Source organism: Microtus ochrogaster, chromosome 4 (assembly GCF_000317375.1).
Source record: "Microtus ochrogaster isolate Prairie Vole_2 chromosome 4, MicOch1.0, whole genome shotgun sequence".
In the NCBI taxonomy this organism is placed as follows: domain Eukaryota; kingdom Metazoa; phylum Chordata; class Mammalia; order Rodentia; family Cricetidae; genus Microtus; species Microtus ochrogaster.
In genome coordinates this window covers 15221388-15240208 of record NC_022011.1, presented here as the reverse complement: position 1 = coordinate 15240208, position 18821 = coordinate 15221388, and the positions used below count along the sequence as shown (strand labels likewise).

The 18821-nt window shown below is 52.9% G+C and overlaps 1 protein-coding gene across 2 annotated transcripts in view; it reads left to right on the top strand.

Moving 5' to 3' along the window:
- The window catches only part of Gnao1 (G protein subunit alpha o1), a 146355-nt gene extending 128791 nt beyond the window's left edge, over positions 1 to 17564 (top strand). Inside the window, exons 7-9 of one of the 2 annotated variants that reach the window (XM_005345621.2) lie at positions 11505 to 11658; positions 15043 to 15258; positions 16262 to 17564. In XM_005345621.2, coding sequence (XP_005345678.1) covers positions 11505 to 11658; positions 15043 to 15230 — 342 coding nt within the window. In that variant the 3' untranslated portion in view covers positions 15231 to 15258; positions 16262 to 17564. Of the gene's footprint in view, positions 1 to 2732; positions 2887 to 4853; positions 11458 to 11504; positions 11659 to 15042; positions 15259 to 16261 lie in introns of those variants that run through there. The other variant, XM_005345622.3, reaches the window with a different exon arrangement.
- Positions 17565 to 18821: the final 1257 nt, after the last annotated feature.

Below are 18821 nucleotides of genomic sequence, written 5' to 3'. Positions count from 1 at the left end.
TGCCTTCTTATCTGGAATAGGAGTGCTTCACCCTGAGCCTTTGGGATCAGCACCAAGGGTCAGAGGAGGGGCCTGTGGTTGTGCTGTCCTTGAACAAGGCCTGTCTTCCTTATGAGTCCAATTTGTTTCCCAGTCCCAGTCCCGTCATTACTGATGTCTATGGAGGGGTGGATGAGCTCTTGGGGTATGTGCTGAGAGGGGGTACAGTGCTGGTAGAGGAGGACCCGTCGTCCTGAGTAGTTCACACTGAATGATGAGACTTTTGGCAGATGGAAGCCAAGCTGCTGGTAGGAGGGGTGGTCCAGGCTCTTCTTGTGATGGCTGGGCTTCAGAGCTGTCACTCTCAGTGACTGTGGCAGACAGTGGTCTAGTCCCAAGCCCCAGTACGGAGTGGGGAAAACATGGCCTAGAACACTCTTTAACTCCAGACTCTATGACTATCCGAAGCCCAGGACATTCTCCTGTTAGTGCATCCATCAGAATGACTGGCCCAGTACATTCTTCCCCACTATGGGTGCCTCTGTGTTATGAGAGCCATTGTGCCTGCTCCCTGTGGCCTGTCTGTTCTGCGAGTAGATGCTACATCACATCCAGTATTGGAAAAGAATCAAGGAGGTGGAGACTGGATGGTAGGAGGTCCTTCACACTGGAGCATGGCCTCTCCTTTGAACCTGCCCTGCCAGAGCAAAGGCCCAGGACCATCAGCTGTGGGGCCAGACCCTCAGTAGTCTCCAGAGCACAGCATAGCTGTCCAGTGGGTACCAAGCCCTGTGGCCTCAGGTCTCCAAGTTGGGGTGGCTCCCTACCTGCTTCCCCTTAACTCCTCACCAGCCTTGCTCCTATGCACCTAGACACTTTCCCTCCAGTGTCCTTCCTAACCTTACTGCTCTCTTAGCCTTTCCCCTGCCTCTGGCTCATTCCCCATTTCCCTTGCATTTCCCTGCCTCAAAAGCTGGAGACAGGAACTCTGAGGTAGGAAAAACAAATGGGCCAAAGTCAGAAATGAGCTCTTCCTAGAGTTCTCTCTCCCCGGGGCTGGCCACCCAACAGCCAAGGGAAAGCACCAAACCTCCAGGGAACAGGGGCTGCCTTCCACCTTGCCAGTGACACCTAGCTATAGTGACAGTCAAACCATACTATTACTGTGGAACTAGCAGTCGTCGCTGTGTGGGGGACATGTGTGTGAACTGAACAACTTGGGAGTCAGATGGATTCAGCTCAAGACCTGGCATCACTCCTGCCACCTGTGTGATCATGCGTAATTGCCACACCTTGCTCAGGCATGGGGGCGGGGGGATGATGGGCTAAGAGCTGAAATAGCGTTCTGCTCCTCTGTCCAGATGTTGTAGCCAGAGGACAAGTGGTAGAGTTTGGATTTCTTCCCTAGAGAGGCAAGATGTAGGCACCAATGACCCAGTCCTTGGTCCTCAGTCTTCCCCTCTAGCCAGCTCTGCACTTCCCTCCCTGGCCTGGGGAGGAAAATTGGGGCTACAGAGACAAAGATGTCTGGAGACAGCCCCTGGAGCTAGGCCAGGAAGGCCCTGCGGCTAGTGGCTGCCCAACACCGGACCAGCCACCCTGCCCGCTGCACCCTGGGACCCCACAGGCTCATCTTGTCCTCGTACCTGCTCTCAGCATCACTCAGCCGGGCCACAGGCTGCCACAACTTCACCACTACTGCCACCAGCACCTGCAAGGCCTTTTCTTACCAAAGCAAGGCCAAAACCATGGGCAGATTCTGAGAGACCCTCCAAGCCCGGCAGGTATGAAGCACTTCCCTCTGATCAAACATGAGCTAAGAGTTGAAAGCAGCAGGTTCTCAGGGCTCCGCTGGGTGACTTTGCTGTGAATACTAGCCCCAGGCCTGTGTTCTATGCTGGTTTCTGAGCTGAGGCCACCCTCTCCACACAGCCTTCCATCCATCCCAGCTGCAGCGCCTGCCCATCACAAGGCAGCTGAGGCCTGTGTAGGTGCCTCGCATAGCTGCCCTGCACTTCCTGGGTCTGAGACTGATTGGATCAATTTTTCAGGGTTTCTTTTTCCTCCTCTACTGGGTTTTTAGCTTTCTCTCGATTTCAATCTGTTTTGCTGAGTTTCTTCTTGGGGTTCTCCTGGCCCCTCTTCTGAGAAACCAGCCCCAACTCCCAGCTTTCCCAGAGAGAGCTTCCCTCAGCCCAGGCATAGCCCAGTCAACCAACAAAGTCACCCAAACAGCCAAGGCCACAGCAACATCACCCCTGAGACGCTGTCCCCCTGGCATCTGCTTCCAACTCGGGATTAATTCGAGGACCTCAGTCCTCGGTTAATGTTATCCAACGGAATGCGTGCACCCTCCTGACCTCGCTAGCAAAAATGAATGAGGCCATGGTAGAGAAGTCTGCATGATCCACAGTTTCGTGTAGACATATTGGATGATGGTTGCACCCCAGCCCTCTATGTGCATGGTGCATGTCCTCTCCAGGGACTGCAGCCTCTGCAGTGCCCCGCCCAGGCCAGCTCTCTCTGGAAGGGACAGCACTCCTGATCCACCCCAGCTCCACCCAAACCTGCCTGTGTGTGGAATGAAGCAGGGACATGTCCTGTTTGTTCTTGTGGGCCCTCTGTCTCTGTCCCCAATAATGCATTAAGAGCATTGGTGGCCCATCCCTCTGCTTGTCTTGCTATGTCATAGCCACAGTAGATCAGGGTATTGGGTACCACCAGCCCTCACCTGCCTCTCCACTCTGTTGCAGAACCGCATGCATGAATCCCTGAAGCTTTTTGACAGCATTTGCAACAACAAGTGGTTCACAGACACATCCATCATCCTGTTTCTCAACAAGAAGGACATATTTGAGGAGAAGATCACAAAGTCCCCATTGACCATCTGCTTTCCTGAATACACAGGTAGAGCCCTTCGCATTCCACACAGCCCCTTGCAGCTACGGGCAGCCAAGGAACCTGGTCTCTCTGGGCCTTTACTGTGCTTTAGTGCACCCAGCTCAGCCTGTAGAATCCACCCCAAGGAACTGTACTAGAGCCAGCTATGATAAGAATACCTGGGCAACTGGGTCCTGAAGCCCTGGCTTGGTTCATCTCCATCTCCAGTGTAATAGTAACCACCCTAGGGAACTCCAGGCACATGTCTATAAGCAGAGGGTGCATGAACATTGGGAACCGACAATGTCAAAAGACAACAAACCTGATCTTCCAGTAAGGTAGCCTAGCAGGATCTAGCCCCAGCTTAGCCCCTGGAGAGTGGCCTAGGCAGGTCACAGCCTCTCCAGATTGGCTTCTCTAACCATGAGATATGGGGGCAATGGCTATTTCCCCACTCCCTGTAGGTCTCCCATAAGCAGTCTTATAGATGCCCATGGCTATGCAAAGCATGGTACTTGCTCCAAGTCTGTGGTCACTAAAGATCTGTTGTTTATATCTATGATCACAATGATAGACAGCCATTCTAACAGCACAAGTGGCCACAAGACTGTCCTAGCCCATTGGCAAGACAGAACCTGACCAGCAGCAGGACCTTGCCTGTGCTGCAGAAAGTGCAGGGACAATAGGCCAACTGTCAGTGTTACAGTGATCTGAGCTAGAGAGCCAGATGTGCAACCTAACCAGGGCTCCCAAGGAGCTTCAAGATTGACAGCCCTGTCGGGTGGGCTGTTGTGAGCCCAGGACAACCCAGTCTTTGTCAGCTGTTCTCAATTCAGCAGGTAGGTCCTGGAGGACACAGAGCAGAAGATACAGATTCTAGCAGCATGGGCCTGTGGGGTCATGGCCTGAAGTCAGGCAAGCAGCATAGCTTTCTACATCTCGCCCTTCCTACTGGTCATTCTGTAGGCAAGAACACCAAGAGCTTTTAACTGAGGAGAACAGGACTTAGCCCCTCACCATCCAGCCAGATTCTTCTCCAGCTGTAAGATGGCCTGTGATATACCCTTGAAGGCTGGAACTGAGTCAAGGCAGGAGGCCCCTAACTGAGAGGACACTAGCCTTACTTCCAGCCCTGGCCTAGCAAACAGCTATGGCCTGTAGATGCTCATGGCCAGGCTGTGGTCTACACACTTATGCCTGAGGTGGCTGGGCCTTTCCCTTCAGATGTGCCACCCCCAGCTCTGCACTGTGGCTCCAATTCCAGTTCTCTTCATGTTCCTCCCTTAGCAAATGGTCCCAGTCTGGTCTAGGCTTGGCTTGAGTTCTTAGAAGATGGCGGGTGGGGGCGGGGGGGGGGGGCATGGCGTGGAGGGTTTCCATGCAGAGTTGAAGTTCTACCTTTCTATCTTTCTCCAAGCCAGTGCTTTCTCCTTGGACTTACCAGGGAACCAGATCAGTTGTGCTATGAGGGAACAGAGGGCAGCATCAAGGAGAAGGGGAGGAGCCCACAGAGGCTCACAGATGCCAGGCAGAATGCATGGTCCTCCTACCTTACCTGCAGTTTCAAGCGGGTTCTGGCCCTCTCTGCAGACTCATGGGCCATAGAGAGGAAATACCTGCTTAAAAGCAGTGCTTTCTGTCCCACCTGCAGCTTGTAGCAAGACAGAATTTGCATCTGGAGTGAGTAGGCCTGTGGGGAGAAAACAGCAGCTTCGCAGGCAGCCCCCACCTCAGTCAGCCAGCCACTGGGATGGCAGTGTCTGTTGCTTCCTAGGGAGATGGCTGCTCTAGGTTCCAACCGCCAGCTGGAGTTGAGCCCTAAAGCTTCCACTCCATATAGGCCTGTTGCTTTCTAGTGGTCCTGAGGAGGATTCTGGCACCTGCTCCATGGCCACTGGCCTAAATGACACAATGGCCAGCCCAGGGATTCCATGCTGAGCGACTCCAGGGTTTCTCCATCAGCTGACTCCCTCACCGACTGTTTCATCTTGCAGGCCCCAGTGCCTTCACAGAAGCTGTGGCTCACATCCAGGGGCAGTATGAGAGTAAGAATAAATCAGCTCACAAGGAAATCTACACCCATGTCACCTGTGCCACGGACACCAACAACATCCAGTTTGTCTTTGATGCTGTGACGGACGTCATCATCGCCAAAAATCTGCGGGGCTGTGGACTCTACTGAGCCCTGGCCTCCTGCCCAGCTGCTGCTCACTTCTCCCCTGGATCCAGAGCTCGGCCACCACTAGGGTGCTCTGTGCACTGAAGAAAATCCCAGAGGCTGTCCCTGGGGGAGGAGGCGGCATCCTTTGAGCATCCCCACTCTACCCCACTCTGGCTGCATGACACATGGGAACAGGGTTGGGCAGAGGTGTGGAGCACCACACACAAGGCCAGGAAATGCTGCCCACCACCTGGGTGTTGCTCGCCGGCCAACCATGTCTCTTAAGTGTTTTACTCCGAGCCTGAGTTAGGAATGCTGCCATCTGGTTCAGAATGGTCATGTCCTGTATCTGTGCCTCCTATTCAAAAGGCCTGTGTCTCTTTTTCCCCTAGGTGATAGGGTGGCTTGCAGGATGGCCCTGTGGCAGGTGCTGGCTGATAAGGGGACAGTAGATGCCATCTCTCAGCTTTCTTTAGGGTCTGTTTGGTAGAGGGCAGTTCTGTCGCCAAACACCAACACATAACCAAGCCACTTTTGGGGTGCAAAGACTCAGACGTTGGGGAGGGCTTCCCTCCTCATTCACCTTGGATCTTGGCCCTTCTCTGTCTTGCCCTTAGACTTCCCAGAAAACTCAGCCCTGACTCCCATGAACCTGGGATTATTCCTTAAGACTGGCCAATTACAAAAGAGCCTTGGTGGAGAAACAAGACCTGTGCCCCAGAAGTTAGGGTGGGGAGGAAAATTGGGGGGGCAGGCAGCTCCTTCCTGCACAGGTTGATTTAAGTCCTGAAGGAGCCATCTGCTGGTTCTGCTCATACAGGCTCAGCTGCCCTTTTCTTCAGGTCTCAGCCAGAGTAGGCAAGCTTGGGACTGGAAGCTCTTCAGGCAAGCACAGGAGACTGAGACTGGGCCCTGAAGCCAACGCCCTGCTTTCCTCCACCTTGGTCAAGAAGGCAGGAAACCCTTGGTATATTCCTGCTCTAGGGGCAGAAAGCAAGTGATGAGCCAACAGCACCCTGGAGTGTGAGCTTAGGAGGAGTAGAAACCAACTCAGACATATACCCCGCCCCCTAGGGGGAAAGAGCCCTAGGAGCCCAGGGAGGGACTTTAGTGCAGAAGTTCCTAAAAAAAGGGGGTGGAATGGTTTCGGCAGCCCTAGCCTTGGCTGATCTCGGACAGTCAGAACATTTTCCTGTCAGCTGCTGCGATGGCCGGTGGTTGAGACAGGCTCGTGTGCTCCTGGCACTGGGCTGTACCTAGGGGTGCCAATGTGTCCACAGAGCAGTGGGGAAAGGTCTAACCTAGAAGGGTCTCTGCCTTCCTCAAGCCCTGTGTTCTCCTGACCTCCACTCTGAACAGTGCTCAGCCCCAGGCCAGACAGGACCCTGGCTCTCTTTCCCAGTCCCCCTGGCCATGCCAACAGCTCTGGGCTTGTTGGTTCCAACAAGAACAGAACTCTGGGTGGTCCAGAGAGACACAGGAACCTTCCCCAGTGCCAAATGCTTGCAGGGGTGATCCTCTAGGAAGCTCATCCCAGTTTGACTGCCTTGCCACGCCCCCTCAACCCACATTGTGTACACCGCCATCATTTGAGAACCTTGTGCCAGACTCTTGGAGCCCACGGTCTCGGTGACCTGATGTGGTGGCTAAGGCCGATTAAGTCATTGGCCCCACTGTGTGTGACCCCCTGTGTCCCCAGACTAACCCCAAGTTTAAAAACACCTGCAATCAAGGGATGTTGGCCAAGCTTCATCTTTTAAGACCACTTCCGGGGAGATAGAAGTCACCATTCCTATGACCACACAGTTCCCACTTCCCTCAGATCATTGCAGTGCAGTAGCCAGAGCCCTCACGGGGCCAGGGCCAGCCTAGACTCCCGGCTTCTGTGTGTGTCTTGCACTGCTCTCGGCCCTCCCGCTCTGACCATCCCAGAGAGAGCGGTCTTAGGCTGTCTACTGCAGGCCCTCAAGAACACGGTCTGCAGGGGAGTGTCCACCTCTCGTCTGTGTCATCACCAGCCATTCTACCATGGGGGGGGGGGGGATGTGGATATTAGATGAGGCGTGGCTCCGTCGTGGCTCTGTGTGTGGGGGAAGCATTGTAAGTGGCCAGACCAGGGCAATGTCTCTTGTCTGTAGTGGCCATGTCAGTGATCATCCTACAGTCTCTGAATGCTCACTCAGCAGGCCAGGAGCCAGTTCCCAGAAGAGTGCCTTCACCACATTCGTGGGACCATGCCTCTTGCCCGTGGGCCAGTCCTGTGCCTGTATCCGTGACCATTCCAAGAATCTTGCCTTTAAACATGGGTAGAGGTCCCCCAAGTCTTTGGTCTGAGTTGTGGAGGGTACTGTATTGAACTCTGATTTGGTGAAGATAGACTCCTCCCAGTCTAAGCCACTTCCCAGTAGCTCTGGCCTTCAGCCCTCCATGATCCCTTCTGTAGAGTCCCTAGATCCTGGTACCCTGTCCTTTTGGATCCTCTTGGACCAGGCAAAAAGACCTCCGTCATCTCGGCCTCCTACTGTAGGGAACTGAAGGCACCTGACCTGTGTGGACTGCACTGGTTATCACTGAGAATCCTCAACCCCAGAACCTGGCTATCCACAGGCTCCTGCAGAGAGGGCTGACAATGTTTCACCCCAGCCCTTACCTTCTGCAGAAAGTACTGTTGTAACTGGTGTACCCATGGTACCCCCACACTACATGCTACAGCCAGTTCTCTGAGGGCAGGGTTCTCTCTCTTCCTGACCCCCTCCCCTTCTCCATCCGACCTAGCCTCTTGACAAGGAGACCTACCACACACAGGAGAGACTCATGAAGCCTCCAGATCTTGCCCCCTTCCTGGCCCAGTCATAGCCTGTCACCCTCTTCTGAAGATTCTGAGGTACAGCGAATCTTCTAGCTGCCACCACTTCTCTGAGCCTCCTGGTAAGCATCAGGGGCAGCCCCACTTCTCTCAGAGATCCAGACTGGACTACTGGAGGCAAGCACCTTCCAGGCTGTTGATCCTGTCAGGCTACAAGCTAGAGTAAAGAAAGGCCCAGCATCCCGAAGAACAGGACCCAGGGTGTAAGCAGGCCTCCCCCACACCCCACCCCTCAGGAGGAAGAGCCTTATACACACCTGCTTAGAGAGTGGGGTTGGCCTTAGAGACCATGCCAGCTGATGGCCATGTCGAGGAGGGAGCGGGTGGAAGGAAAGCAGAAACAATGGCCTTTATCCCCAGTCCTGAGCCCTCTAGTGGGAGCAGGCTACCCTGTGAAGGGCAGCTTTCTTCTCTTCCCCAGGCTCGAAAGGCCACCAGCAGATACCCTCCTCTTCCCAGCGGCTCTCTGCCCACTCCCCACTCCCCTTTCGCTTCTTGCACCAGCCACAGCTGCCTGCCCTGCGTGGGCAGCAGCCCTCCACTTCCCAGTCTTCTTCCTGACTGCTGACTTGACCCATGTGGCCTATGCGCACCTTCCAGTCTCAGGCCACAGGCCGGGTACCCTCTTTTCCCCTAGCAGAGCCTTAGGTGCAGCGGTCCCACCTCCTGACCCATTGCCATCACCTACCCTCATTAACTGTCATTTTGTAAGAAGAGTGACTTGCTGATTTAATAAATACCTAGTTACTGTAATAATTTATTGGCTGCCATAATGTATTTATTAGTCACCCACCATTAATAAAAAGTGCCAGCTCTTTCTAGCACAAGTGTGATGTATTGTGTCAGTGCCGAGGAGCTTCTGCCAGATAAACCTACGCGACTGGTTCTTCTGTTCTCCCCAGTGTCGGGACTGCGGGCAGTCTAGCAGAGTAGGCACAGCACTGCTGGGAGCAGGATTTGGGCCACTGGCCACCCTGCTCACTCCAGGCTTGCTGTGAGGCAGGGGCGGATCCGTCCTGTGCTGAGCTGCTTCCCAGGGCCCTAGCACCCTAGCACCTGGTGTCTCAAGATCCCTAGGACCGAGGCGCATGATCTGGTGCTGGGTGCTGGTCGTTGTGACATGGCTTCCTTCTGTTCTCAGCTCTGCTGCCACCTGGGCAGGTAGAGGACTGGGAGGAATTGAGCCTCAGGAAGGCCCCAGTGGCTCCGTGCGAAAGCAATGGCAGGCAGGTGGCTGTTGGCCATCTGTGATCCCTGACTTCTCTTTTCTCAATTTTGGCGATGTCTGCTCTGAATGTACCTGGCGTCTAGTTCCTCCTGTGAGTACAGGCTGTTGTACTCCAGGCATGTTGGTCATGGGCTCCTGAGGGGTGGCTGTCAGGCTGAGCATGAAGAGGATCTCAGTACCGGCGCTCCCCCAGCAGCTTCCCTGCCCACTGCCCTCCCGGAGTTCTGTCCAGCCCTACTGCATGCCCCATCCCTCAGAGTTCTGTGTATGTCCATTGAGGCCAAAATCTTGGCTAATTCATGCTGCTCCCAGGACCTCATACCTTGCTAACGCACAAGGTACCACTGACCTAAAAGTGGACTGCAGTGTGGGGGTAGGGACTATGTGGGCCGAGACTCAGAAGGTGGGAATCCAGGAACCTTGGTGAATTGTTCTTGAGTCTTCCAAACCTAGGCATATCGACCCGTGAGGAGTCCTTCAGCCCTGTCCATAGCAAGTGGCCCCCAACATTAGGTTGAATGACTCTGGTGACCCCTCTGTGATTTCTCTCTGGTCCTTAGCATCCCAAATGTCTGTACTGTGTCCATCACCACCTGGAGACCCAGTAACTTTTGGGACAATGTGCAATGGTTGAGGTTTTGCATTGGCAGCTATAGGCCTTGGTGCCCCTGTAGGATGTTTTCCTGTTGAAGTCTTGGAGTCTCAGAGCTTCTCTGCTGTCGTATTGGTTGCAAGTATCACGATGCTAGGTCCTGAATACAAGTCCGCATGGCGCACCTCTCTGAGCAAACTCCACCAAGATGACACGTGAGTCCTGTGCAGAGGACAGGGAGGCTTTATATGGTAGAATAAGAATGGAGGTCACTGGCTTTGCTTAGCAGAATCAAAGGACAGTAATCGGCTGCAGATACAAGGGGGCGCTATGTTTTCCTGTTGTCTAGGGGATGAGGGAAGCAGCTGAGAACTCGGACTGTGAACCCCACATTACTGTCGGCCCTAAGAACAGAGTTCACAGGCTGGGAGAGATGATGGAAGACAGGGCTGGCCCTAAGGCAAGGAGCCAGCCATGATGACTTCTTGAAAGGCCAGATTACCACACTAACTGGAAAAATGGCCCAAGAAGCTCTGGGTGGGGCTCAGGGCCCAGTGCATGTCTGCTCTGGTTTACTTTTGCTTTCTTGCAGAGCAGGGGATGGAACCCAGAACCTCCAGCATGCTAGGCAAGCACTCTGCCTACTGAGAGCACATCTCCCAACACTGCCCTCTGCTCTTCAGGGTCACAGCTACTAGCCCCCTACAGGTTGATGAGCTGAGGGACCTTAGACAGATAGAGTGCTGAGCACAAAGTGGAGCTCAGGACCAGCAGTTGTCACTCTGCCATCTTAGCTCCTGCTCAGACGGGGAAGGCAGAATGGCCACGAGGCCTGCAGGTAACCCAGCTCCTGCTCGTTTGCCCCAGGTCCACGAGCCTCAGCAATGTCCAGCACCATCCACACTCGTTCTGCCCTTCTGTTTACTTGCCAGAGATCTAGTGCGGATTTCTCAGAGCTTGAGTTCAGACTCAGGTGACGAGCTTCCCCAAACTAGAACAGACTACCTGGGACACTAGGAGAGGTGCCTCTCTCCACACCTCTCTGCAGAGAGGTTCACTAACGGAGCAACAGGCTCCCTATAACGAGAAACAGGTGAATGTGCTTGGCTTCTAAAGTAAAACAATTGGCCTTTACCTGGAGTGAAAGGTCATTCTCCCAAAAGTCGGGCTTTATTCTGGGTGTCCGTCACATCCCGCCACTTACAAGTTTCTGTGTACAAGATAGAAATTCCTCTCTGCCATGCCTAAGACCTTGTAGGCCAGGTTTAGCCCCATCCCTGAAAATGGCCTCACACACTCCTTGAGTGGCCACCCTCAAGGAAGCTAGTAGCAGTCACCCCATCTTCCTGGCGTGTACCCTCCCACCTGTCAACCCATGAAAGAGGCCTGTCTGGGCAGAAGGAAAGGGGGAGGGGCAGATAAAGTCAAAGCCCAACTCCCTGACTCCAGTCCCACGCTGTGCTCACACATTCTAGGGAGACAAGCACACAGCTTGGGGCTCTGCCATTCTGATCCTGGGTCTCCTAACCTCAGCCTCATCCAGGGAGCCACAGCCGGCTCCCAGACCAGTCTCCCACTGGCCCAGAACGGTGGGTGCTTGGCGTGTTAGCATCAGTTGCACCGCGATGCATTCCCAACTACAGGCTTTATCCATTGACCTCACGGAGGATCCTGGAGCCCAGGGCCTCCTGGGTGTTGAACGACCCAGTCTCTCTTTACACCTAACTCTCTTCTTCTCTTCCCTGTCTCTGTGTGTCTCTCTCTGTCTCGCTCTCTCCCCTCCCCACCGGGGCTGCAGAACCGCATGCACGAGTCTCTCATGCTCTTCGATTCCATCTGTAACAACAAGTTTTTCATCGATACCTCCATCATTCTCTTCCTCAACAAGAAAGACCTCTTTGGCGAGAAGATTAAGAAGTCGCCCCTGACCATCTGCTTCCCTGAATACCCAGGTGGGTGCTACAGCCCTGGACCAGCGAAAGCCCCAGTCCTGGGTGTGGACCTGGATCCCCCACCCACATCCCCTACAAAAGACACCAACTGGAATCCCCCAACCTGTGGGCTGCAGAGACAGCCTGCTGGGCAGGGCAACTGGAAAGCGAGGGGCCAGTGCAGGAGTCTGTTAGCGTATTGGAGAAGCACTGAGACATGGCCAGCTGTGGACATGTCCCTGGGTAGGCGGTGGCCTTTCCACGGTGTCCTAGTGAATGCTTTAGGGATCGAGGCAGGACACTTGCGTTCCTTTGCTTTCTTCCTGGTCATCCCTGATGTCTAGAGACGTAGTTGGAGAGCCTTCCAAATCCTCATGAGGTGCCTCTCCTCTCCTTGGCCTAGCACAGCCACCGCCTGGTGGAAGAAAAAGGCAGGCTGGTAGCATGGGAGGTTGACTCAGGGACCTGTGCTCTCTACCAGTTTGCTCCAGATATGCCTCACCTTCCCCATCATGTCAGCTCTCTCCACCTTTCCCCAAACACAAAACCGCTGTTTTTCACCCAGATCAAAGCACTCCATGTAGTGTGAGCTTCCTCCACACCTGCCTGCTTTTCTTCTGCTTTTGTTGGGCCTTTTTCCCCATTTTGTTTGGTCCTCAGAGGAATGGATCACAGACAGCCCCCTGCTCCATGCCAGCAAAACTCCAAACAGGTCCAGGAGGGAAAGGCTAAAGGCAGTGTTGATTCGAAGCCAGAGCCAAGCCCAACCCTCTAAAGACTGGACAGTTTTAGGGTTCCCTTGGGGCAGAATTGAGGATAAGATCAATCCCCTGCTAAGGCAGAGGATGTACCCCAGCCTCCAGATGTGGGCACATGTTGCATGGACCTGAAACTCACTGACATGGCCCCAAAGTTGGTCTGTAGTACTGGACTCAGGTCCTAGGGCCACACAGGTTCCCAAAACCAGCCATAACTGTACCATCCTAAACTGTGGTACAGGTGGATGACAGTCTCACCCAGCTTCTTCACTACCAAAGATTAGCCATGCGGAGGAGGGGACCCACCGGCCAATACGGAGATGTGCTGCAGTACTTGCAAATTACAAGGGGCAGAGGGAGCCAGTTACTTAATCCGTGGCACCCTGTGTTCGTCTGGGTGCCATAGCAGACCATGATGGCACCTCAGGGTGGCTAGAGGGATGGTGAGAGAGACTGGTATTTAGTGCCATGTCTACATAACTGCTGGTCACTGCTGTCACGGTATGAAGGAACTGAGGAGGTGCCCTCTGTTGGCAGAGCAAGTGCAAAAAAAATCACCCCCAAAAGCCAACACAGGAGGCCATACCTGTAAGCACAGCTCTTGGCAGCCACTGCTGCCTTCTTCAGCCTCAGCAAGAACTTCCCAACTCCCAAGGCTTTTTATAAAATTGTGGCTATGTAAGGAGGCCCGACAGCCTCAGGCGCTGTCTTAGGGGCTCATTAGGAATAATGCCTGAGTGGTCAGTCTCTTATAGAGTGACCGCTAGATATCCCCAGTTCCCCAGGGCCTACACAGGATACAGTTTAAATTCAAACAGCATGAAGGAAAAGAAGCAGTCACAAATGTCATGCCACCACAGGGTGTGAGGACGCAGACCAAGTAGAGGAAGAGGGTTAGGAGGTGGTTGTCTGAGAAACTAAGCAGGTAGCAGTGGGACTGTGTAAAACCCCAGGCTCAGCAGACGTGGCAGTGTGGCAGCCGCTCCGTCTGTAAGTCCACCTGCTCTTCTTGGAGCTTTCCAGCCAGGAAGCTCTTCGACAGGGCAGCCTCTGCCACCCTCTGCCCTCTGAAGGCTTGGATGTGGCTTGGCACCGGACAGGCTTCTGCTCTCGATAGGTCTGTGATGGTGGGTGGAGGAGGCTTACCCCAACCCCACCTGAGGATGCTCCACCCCTCAGCCTTCACACTGGCTCACCACTAGACAAGGAACTCTGGCCTAGAACTATCTTTTTGTTTTAGAAGGAAAGTCCTTGCCAGTCAGTGCCTCCAATGGTGCACACGCCGGCCGGCCAGCCTGTGCCTCCAGTGGCGCACACGCCGGCCGGCCAGCCTGTGCCTCCAGTGGCGCACACCCCGGCCAGCCTGCCTGGGCTCACGCTCTCCCAGAACACCATTGCACTGTTTCTGTACTAGGCCACCCCTGACAGACTGAAGGAAATGGGGAGTCTCCCTCATTCAGGGCTTTTCCAAACTTTTGTCATGGTCCATATTAATATGGTATTTAATAAAAGGCGCCTGCGGAGCAGATCTACAGGAGCTTAGACTGTAGCTGGCTGGAAAACGCCTGTACCACACACAGGTGTGCCCTGTTATCACCACCCAGCCTGCCAGAATAAAGGGAACACACGAGGAACGTTAGGGGCACTGGAGGAGCCCAGTAGATGTCTCACATGATAGCCCTTAAGCCTCTCATTGTCCCTGTGTCCTGGCCACTCTCCCAAGGACTAAGACTGTTTAGTGATGGCCCAGTCCATGGAGGGACCTACTGAAGATAGAGCCCAGGCTAGGTGGTGCCCACCACACCTAAAGTACACAGGACCCTTTGGTGCCATCCTCCTTAGGCTTCATTTACAGGTTTGTTAGAATTGCAGGGTTGGAGACAGAGATGGCTGAGTGATTAAGAGTGCTTCCTGCTCTGTCAGAGGATCCAAGTTCAGCTCCTCGCACACACCAGGTGGCTCAAAACTACGTGTAATTCCATCTCCAAAAAAGCCCTCTTCTGACTTCCAGGGGCACTGCATTCACATGTACATACGCTCACACAGACACATATACATACACATCAATAAAAATACATCTTAAGAAGTCTCCAGTGGGCTGGAAAGATGGTTCAGAGCACCTGCTACTCTTCCAGAGAACTGGGTTTGGGTTCCAGCACCCACATGGCAGCTCACAACTGTCTGTAACTCCAGTCCCAGGAGCCCCAACATCCTTTTCTGGCTACTGTAGACATAAGCACACAGGTGCTATCCAGACATGCATGCAAGTGAATACCCATACACATAAAACTAAATTTAAAGAAACAACAACCAAAGAGTCATGGCTTGATTTAGATTTCAACTTTAGGCCACGGAGAGAGGCATCCTCTAGATTTGTTAATATAGAACAAATGAGGTCTTCTGTGGCTGGCTCCTCCCAGGGCCATCGTGCTTCTCAACACAGTAAATAAAAGCCTGAGGAGGCAGAGCCAGGCAATGCCAGGTTTCACGGTTTTACTTACCTTCCAGTGCTGCCTTACCTTGGAGAAGGAAGGTGTGGCACCCTTGCTCTTCCTCTCTCGCCGCCCCCATTTACATCCCAACCACTCCTCTGTCACCCCCAGCTCTCACTAGGGCCTCCTGCCTATTCCTCTGTGTCTCCCTACAGGTTCCAACACCTATGAAGATGCAGCTGCCTACATCCAAACACAGTTTGAAAGCAAAAACCGCTCACCCAACAAAGAAATCTACTGTCACATGACTTGTGCCACAGACACGAATAACATCCAGGTGGTATTCGACGCCGTCACCGACATCATCATTGCCAACAATCTCCGGGGCTGCGGCTTGTACTGACCTCTTGTCCTGTATAGCAACCTATTTGGTAATGATTCCAGCACTCACAGAACAGCTTGCGTGTACACACACACACACACACACACACACACACACACACACCACTAACCAGTACAAGTTGGTAAATAAACTTTAAAGAGGCATAACAAAACCTTATCTATACACAAGTATATATTAGAAAACTGTTTTTAGTTAATACTGGAAAGAGCTACGGACAGAACCGACCACCATCCCTAGCTCATCCGTTTTCCCGGGACAGCACATGAGCATGCACACATGTGCGTGCACACATGTGTGTGCACACACTCACACAGGGCACGGTGGGAGCCTGGGGTGGGAGTCCTCTGGACAGCCCCAGGGTTTTACTTTCCGAGACCCACTCCACGAGCAGGGCAGGCAGAGAGGGACCTGGTTCCATCCATCCAGCAGGGCAGGCAGAGGGGGACCTGGTTTCATCCATCCAGCCTGCCCTGCTCTCCATCTGACCACAAGGCTGGCTGCTCAGCTCTGCCCTGCCCCTGCCCAGATTCCAAAACCCTTTAAGAAATGGCCAACACTCTAACATCCCCCTCCCCCACAGCCACAACAGGAAACTCGGAGGACCCTTCTCTTTTGGGTGGTGGTGGTTGTTTATTTCAAGAATCTAGAAGAATCATTGCTCTGATCAATCTTCCTGTCTCCTGAGTTTTCTTTATTTATGGGAACAGAGAAATGTTAGAGAGATGGGTGTCCCTGTCAGCTTTTTCAATTAGCTGAGGAGAGGAACCATGTGAGCCATTGCCCAGACCCGCCTAACAGAGTTGAAGCCAGATCCCCTCAGAGAGGGCACGCGGACTAGCGTGAGTGGTCTGGGGAGGGCTGGACTGGCAGACGGGCCAGAAGCAGGGGACAAGGCAGAGGTGGGCTTCCCTAATAAGGACACCCCGCTTTGCACTACTCTTGGAGTGGTTAAAATGTTGTAGGGTTTGTTGGTTGGTTGGTTTTTAAAGTCAAAGAAAATGGTCAGACCGGCCCTGTCTCTCTCTCTACAGACTGCTTCATGGACTTTGCTGTTGATGTTGATCTCCTGGTAGCATGACCTTTGGCCTTTGTAAGACACACAGCCTTTGTGTACCAAGCCCCTGTCTAACCTACGACCCCAGAGTGACTGGCGGCTGTGTATTTCTGTAGAATGCTGTAGAATCCGGTTTTAGTTGCGTCTCTACATTTAGAACTTGGAAGGATTTTTTAAAAAAGAACATTTCTCATGTGCTTTGTAGCTTTAAAAAAAGAAAAAAGGAAAACTCATCATTCATATTTCCTTTTATTTTGAAATAAAAAAAAAATCATACACATTAGTACCGACATCCTGCTCATCCCAGCTCTGAGTGGGGCCGGCAGACAGCGGCAGTGCTGGGCCTGGTGCTCCCAGGGCTTCTGTGCGCCCATGGCTGGTGGGAATAAGCCAGGCCAGGCTTCTAGAAGGCTTCCGGTTGCTAGACACCTCATATGCCACCAGGCAGTGGCAGCTCTGCCCTGCCCACCCATCTAACTGCAAACACAATCACTCCAAGTTCACAGAGAAAAAGCACAGCTCTGGCGTATGGTTGCCACAGAGAACACCCGCCATCTATAGGAATCCAGCCCTAGACAGGCAAGGAGCCCCGCCCCTTCCCAGACGCCCTTTGTGCTATTTCTTTTTGGTTTTTCCTTCCGTCCTGATGAGTACTCCCATCCCACACTGACCAGCTCTACTGGCATCTGGGGAATGGGTTGTGTGGTTTTTGGTTTTTTCCCCTTTAACACCACAGCCTCCAGCCTTGGGCAGAAGCTCTTCCTCCTGTGTGTCCCCTCTCCACTTCTCCTCCGTTCCAGTGACCTGTGTTCGCTCTCTCTCATGTTGGGATGTTTGTGCTGCAGATAAAAAGAACAAAAATAAATAAAAGTTTTTAAATGCCACAAGATGGAAGAAAAACAAAAAAAATTCAAAGATGGAATGTAGTGTTTACATTAAAGCCAGTTTTCATGATCAGTCCTATGTCATTTCTACGTGACTAGTATCTAATCCCAGACCTGTTCACAGTTTCACTTTTAAGACAATATTTGCTGAAGACCAGTCACAGCCATTTCAAAAACAGGCAAAAAGACAAAACACACAAAAAAAAATTAAAAATACAGAAAAAAAAACTTGAAAAAAGGAAAAAAACATTAAAAAAAAATCAATCAAAAGCCCGCGGGTCTTTGTAAGCCTTTCTATTCCCAATTGGTGGGGTTTCTGTGACACCTGACACACTGCCAGCCTACTTCTCTAATGGAAATTCATGTGTAGCTCAATAAAGAGAATGTTTGTCTGTACTGAGTGTCTCACCTTCTGCCTTCCGGACGACGGTTCCCAGGGCAAGCTTGCTCTGACAAGGAGATGCTTGGCCACACCCCCTGGGAGGGTGGTGGGTAGAAATCCTTCCGCATGCTCTTCCAGGCCCCTCACCATTTTGTCACCCAGGAGAGTCACTTCAGAGCACAGTCGTTGGGAAAGCTGCCCAGTGTCTGTCTGTCCTGCCCACCCCGGCCCCACACACCGAGGAATGAGAGCAGGGAGTGGGGTAGCTTCCTTCTGGCAGTAACTCCTCCAGTTCAGCTGGTTTTGCTTCTGGTGGGCAGGAAAAGCAGAGGGAAAAGCCACACCTTTCTCCTGTCTTCTGTGCCCAGGGCGTTCCCTCCAGGAGGGTCAAACCACCTCCCCCTTCTGCACCAAAGCCTCAGGTGTCCTGGCTTTGCTGTCCTCCTGCAGCTGGGCACAGGGTACTCAGCAGGTGGAACACACAGGAAGCAAAACCACACAGCCTGGCTCTAAGGCTGAGCTCCCCAGCTGCTGGCCTCACTATACCCCCTCCCTACCTGTGGCTCTGCCAAAGCCCTACTAGCAAATGGGTTGAAACTGGGCCCCCCAAAATGCCTCACACCACACACCAATCATTAGGCAAGCAGCTAAAAGCGGGTTCTGTATCTATAATGCGGTGGGGGGAACCTCACAGGGGTCTGCTTAGTCACATCTTCTCTCAACAGCACCCCACATGGAAATTCTCAGCACATAGTACATGCCTTTGCCAGCATGGTGTGTGTGGGAGGGGGGGTGCATGATACTGTTTCAGACCAAGGCTAACAACAGTCCTGGCTCCTGTTTTCATGAATACCTGGTAAATACGGGTACCCCCCCCCCCGAAAGTCCTTCTGCCAAGTCACACCTCTTTTCCAGTGCTTTCCCTACCAATTCCCTACACCTCCTGTTTCTGTCTACAGAGGAACTGTACAACCTACACCCCGTCTACACTTTGACTGTTGTATCAGAAGACAAACCAAGCTCCCAATGGAAGGTTGAAGAACAAGACTATCCCTGACAGGTCTGAGTTTCTCTCAAATGAGTTACATCCTACCAGGTTCTTTCCAAACTTCCCAACCTGCAAGTGGATTTTACAGATAGATAAAAGCCAATCTTTTGTTTTATTTTCTATTTCCCCTGTTGCTGGACATGGAATGGAGGAGACCATGCATGCTAGGCAAGTCTCTACCCATGGTTACACCTCAGCACGGCCTTCCTTTTTTTTTTTTTTT